The sequence below is a fragment of the Cebus imitator genome, unplaced genomic scaffold, assembly GCF_001604975.1.
Source record: "Cebus imitator isolate Cc_AM_T3 unplaced genomic scaffold, Cebus_imitator-1.0 Scaffold8, whole genome shotgun sequence".
NCBI classification, from domain to species: Eukaryota; Metazoa; Chordata; class Mammalia; order Primates; family Cebidae; genus Cebus; species Cebus imitator.
This window is the reverse complement of record NW_016107323.1, coordinates 10247033-10251580: the sequence shown is the minus strand read 5'-3', so window position 1 is coordinate 10251580 and position 4548 is coordinate 10247033. Positions and strand designations below refer to the sequence as shown.

General features: G+C 53.6%; 1 protein-coding gene across 1 annotated transcript in view; it reads left to right on the top strand.

Annotated features, from left to right (window-relative positions):
* The window catches only part of DDX54 (DEAD-box helicase 54), a 30898-nt gene that overhangs the window by 3077 nt on the left and 23273 nt on the right, over positions 1–4548 (top strand). Inside the window, exons 2-5 of the mRNA XM_017543190.2 lie at positions 1532–1661; positions 2564–2634; positions 3386–3574; positions 3700–3749. Of these exons, the coding sequence (XP_017398679.1) occupies positions 1532–1661; positions 2564–2634; positions 3386–3574; positions 3700–3749 (440 nt within the window). The remainder of the gene's footprint in view (positions 1–1531; positions 1662–2563; positions 2635–3385; positions 3575–3699; positions 3750–4548) is intronic.

Here is a 4548-nt window from a genome sequence, read left to right as displayed (position 1 = left end):
ATGATCCACCCACCTCAGCCTCCCCATGCTGGGATTACAGGCATGAGCCGGCCATAAGTGCTATTTTTGAGAGAAAGGAGACAGCCCTGTAGCCCAAGAAGGTTCCCCAGAAGAGGTGTCTGGATTAGATTTAGCCGTGCCAGGACAAGTGGGTCCTGGGTAAGCAGAAAGGAGGCCAGGCGTGAGACAGACTAGAGATCAGGAAGGAGATTGGTTGGTGGCCGGTAGGGGGCGGGATAGCTTCAAAAAGTCTAGCACCTCACACATGGTATGCATTTCGATTGACTCTTTAAAATATTTATGGGCTAGGTGTGGTGGTTCACGCCTGTAATCCCGACACTTTGGGAGGCCAAAAGGGAGGATTGCTTGAGGCAAGGAATTTAAGACTAGCCTGGGGAACATAGTAAGACCTCATATCTACAAAAAAATAAAAAGAAAATAATTAGCCAGGTGTGGTAGTACATGCCTGTAGTCCCAGCTACTTGGAAGGCTAAGGTGGGAGACACCTGAGCCTGGGAGTTCAAGGTTCAGAGCTGCAGTGGGCTATGACTGCACCACTGTACTCCAGCCTGGGTGACAGAGTGAGACCCTGTCTCTCTAAAAAAAAATGTGTGTATTTCTTTTTTTTTTTTTTTTGAGACGGGCTCTGTCGCCTAGGCTGCAGTGCAGTGGCGAGTTTATGGCTCAGAACAGCCTCCATCTTCTGGGCTCAAGTGATCCTCTTGCATCAGCCTCCTGATTATCTGGGACTACAGGTGGGTGTCACCATACCTGGCTAATTTTTATTTTATTATTTAATTTTTTGTTTTGTTTTGTTTTTGAGACAGAGTCTTGCTCTGTTGCCCAGATTGGAATGCAGTGGCACTATCTCACTGTAAACTACACCTCGCCGGTTCAAGCGATCCTCACACCTCAGCCTCCTGAGTAGCTGGGATTACAGGCATGCACCACCATGGCTGTCTAATTTTTGCACTTTAGTAGAGACAAGGTTTCACCATGTTGGCCAGGCTGGTCTCAAATTCCTGACCTCAGTGATCCGCCCATCTCAGCCTCCCAAAGTGTTGGGATTAGAGGGTTGAGCCACTGTATCTGGCAAGGTATTTAATTTTGAGGGCTTCGATGGTGATGGTGATAGTCATAATACCACCACCTGTGTGCTGGGCACCTTCCTAAGCCTGACACTCACCCATACGACCGTCACAGCACCCTGGGGGGCCTCTGCTTGTCGTTCCCATTTTCCAGGTGTGGAAGCACAGGCTCAGGGAGATTAAGTCCCTTGCCTCAGGTCTCACAGCTGTTAGGTGACAGAGTTGGGATTGAAACTGAGACAGTCTGTCTGCAGAGCCCACTCCAAACTTCTGTCCCGTCCTGACCCAGCCAAAGGAGAACCTGTTAGCAAAGAAGTGACCTGATCTGGTGGAATCACCATTGGCTTGAATGGGGGAGAGAGGCCAACAGCACAGCCCCCTCACGGCCCCCTGTGGTCCCACTGTGCCTGCAGTGATACCACCTCTCTGTTCTTCCCTCCCAGCTGGGACCTGGCAGACCCCTGCCCACCTTCCCCACCTCGGAATGCACCTCGGATGTGGAGCCGGACACCCGAGAGATGGTGCGTGCCCAGAACAAGAAGAAGAAGAAGTCTGGAGGCTTCCAGTCCATGGGTGGGTGCCAGCTTGGCGTCAGGACTTTGTGGGAGCGGCAGCTGGGGGTCGTCACCGCCTCTGCACTCCATCACTGATGTCCACTCTGGCCCAGCACTGTGGTAGACCGAGGTAGCAGATCTAGTTTCCCAGTCATTCAGGGCTTTCCATCGGGCAGCAAGCCTGATGCAGGAGAGGGCAGTTAGAACAGGCCTTGGGAAAGGCGATGCAGGTAGAGGAACAGGCAGAGACAGTCGGGGACTTACTGCATGGCAGAGGGACATTTCAGAAGGAGGGAAAGGATAGGATGGCTGGGTGCTGTGGGGACACCTGGCTGGCTGGAAATAAAGCCTGACTGTCACTCTTTACAAATCAATAGCAGCCAGAGCAAGGATTTAAATATCAAGATGAGTGCTGGGTGCGGTGGCTTACGCCTGTAATCTTAGCGTTTGGAAGACAGAGGCAGGATCACTTGAGGCCAGGAGTTCAAGTCCAGTCAGGGTAACAAAGCGAGCTCCCATCCACGGCCCCACCCGTTTGTCCCTCCCCACCACCTGGGGGGATTCCGAAGTTCGTTCCAGGTATCCTCACTGTGTCCGCACATACCCCCGAGAGGCGCAGGACCTTACCACACCTAAAATGAAGGCACAGCTTCTCAGTGTCATCTAAGACCCCGTTTAGCATTCAGCGGTCCCTGCTGTCATGACCTCAAGAGTGGGTTCACATCAGAAAATCAGATAAGGTTCTGTCACCCCAGTCAGATCTGTCTCCGGAGTCTCATTCCACCTTTCAGTTTCTGCTTTATTGCTTTTTTTTTTTTTGCTGTTTACTGTTGATGAAGCTGTCATTTGTCCTGTAAAGTTCTCTGGGGTCAGTGCTGCGGGGGCTGCCTCGGCCCCCTGACCATTCCGTATCTCTCCCAGGCCTGAGCTACCCGGTATTCAAAGGCATCATGAAGAAGGGGTACAAAGTGCCGACGCCCATCCAGAGGAAGGTGAGGGGTGGGGCAGTGGATGGGTGGGGGCCAGGGAGGAGTGACGTGGCCCTCCTGTCTGGACTCTTGACAGCCACCCCTTGTCCTAGCTGTCACATCTCTTGCCCCCTTTACTCTGCTAAAGCCCCAGCTAGCATGCCCACTTTCTAGGTGGAGAAGGTTGGGCCGAGCAGAGACTCCACCCTGGGCCTCTCTGCCAGTTGAGCCTCCCGGAGGCTGCCCACAGCTGTGCCGCGGCTCGTGCCACGGCTCAGGTAGCTCCCAGCCACACATTCTCTTTAAAATCAGTAGCAGCCGGAGCAAGGATTTAAATATCAAGGTGAGCGCTGGGTGCGGTGGCTCACGCCTGTAATCTTAGTGTTTGGGGAGGCAGAGGTGGGATCACTTGAAGCCAGGAGTTCAAGTCCACCCTGGGCAACAAAGCAAGCCCCCATCCATGCTCCCACCCTTTTGTCCCTCCCCACAACCCTTCTGGAGTCCTGAGAGGAAGATTAGACGGGGAAGTAGAGTCTGGCTCCCCCTGAAGAAGAGCGTTCCAGCATTGGAAAGAGTTGGGGTAGTGAGCTGCTCATCCTTGGAGGCATGCAAACGAGCTTTTGAAAGAATGGGCAAGAATAGGCTTGGCTAGGTGACAGGTGCCTGCCCATTCGCTGAGATCCATAGCACACCCACTGCTCAGGGCCTTGAAGCTCTGGGTCACGTGGTGTTTGGGGAGGCGCTGACCTGGCCGACCCCACTTGTGGCTTCTCAGACCATCCCGGTGATCTTGGATGGCAAGGACGTGGTGGCCATGGCCCGCACCGGCAGCGGCAAGACCGCCTGCTTCCTCCTCCCCATGTTCGAGCGGCTCAAGACCCACAGTGCCCAGACTGGGGCCCGTGCCCTCATCCTCTCGCCCACCCGAGAACTGGCCCTGCAGACCCTGAAGTTCACCAAGGAGGTGTGTCCAGGCTGGGGGAGGGTGGGAGGCTGGGGCTGACTTGGGACCGGGAACAAGTGGCCCACTTGAGCCATGAGTGGGCTGTCGTCTCACCCTGCCCTCTCTCAATCACTTTCTCTTCTCAGCTGGGGAAGTTCACTGGCCTCAAGACTGCCCTGATCCTGGGTGGAGACAGGTAAGGTCCCTGCACGCCATGCCAGGGTCACCACCACGCAGGCGCATCCCTGTGTCTCCAGGATGTTAGTTTGATTTAAGCTTTGCTGCTTATTAATAATAGCAGCAAAATACCCAACAAGACTGGGCGCAGTGGCTCACACCTGCAATCCCAGCACTCTGGGAGGCCAAGGCGGGCAGAGCTCCCGAGCTCAGGACTTCAAGACCAGCCTGGCTAACAGAGTGGAGCCCCGTTTCTACTAAAAATAGACAAATTAGCCGGACATGGTGGTGCAGGCCTGTAGTCCCAGCTACTCTGGAGGCTGAGGCAGGAGAGTCACTTGAACCTGGGAGGTAGAGGTTGCAATGAGCTGAGATGGCACCGCTGCACTCCAACCTGGGTGACAGAGTAAGATTCTGCCTCAACAACAAAAACAAAAAAAAACCCTGAAACCCAACAAGGCTGGTCCAGTGGCAACAGGTTAACAGAACTTACCAACATTAGTATCACTGAAGTCAGTATACGATCCCCTCGCTGCTAAATTTGACTGGCTTAAGAAAAAAGACAACAAGGGAAATGATGCAATGAAATATTAAAATACATCGTCCACAGAAGCACTGCCACTCAGAAGTTCTGAGGCTCCTGAAATAGAGCTGTCAGCTCACAGGACAGACAGGTGTATCTATGTTAATATTTGTTTTGAGAGCCGGGCGCGGTGGCTCAAGCCTGTAATCCCAGCACTTTGGGAGGCTGAGGCGGGTGGATCACGAGGTCAAGAGATCGAGACCGTCCTGGTCAACATGGTGAAACCCCGTCTCTA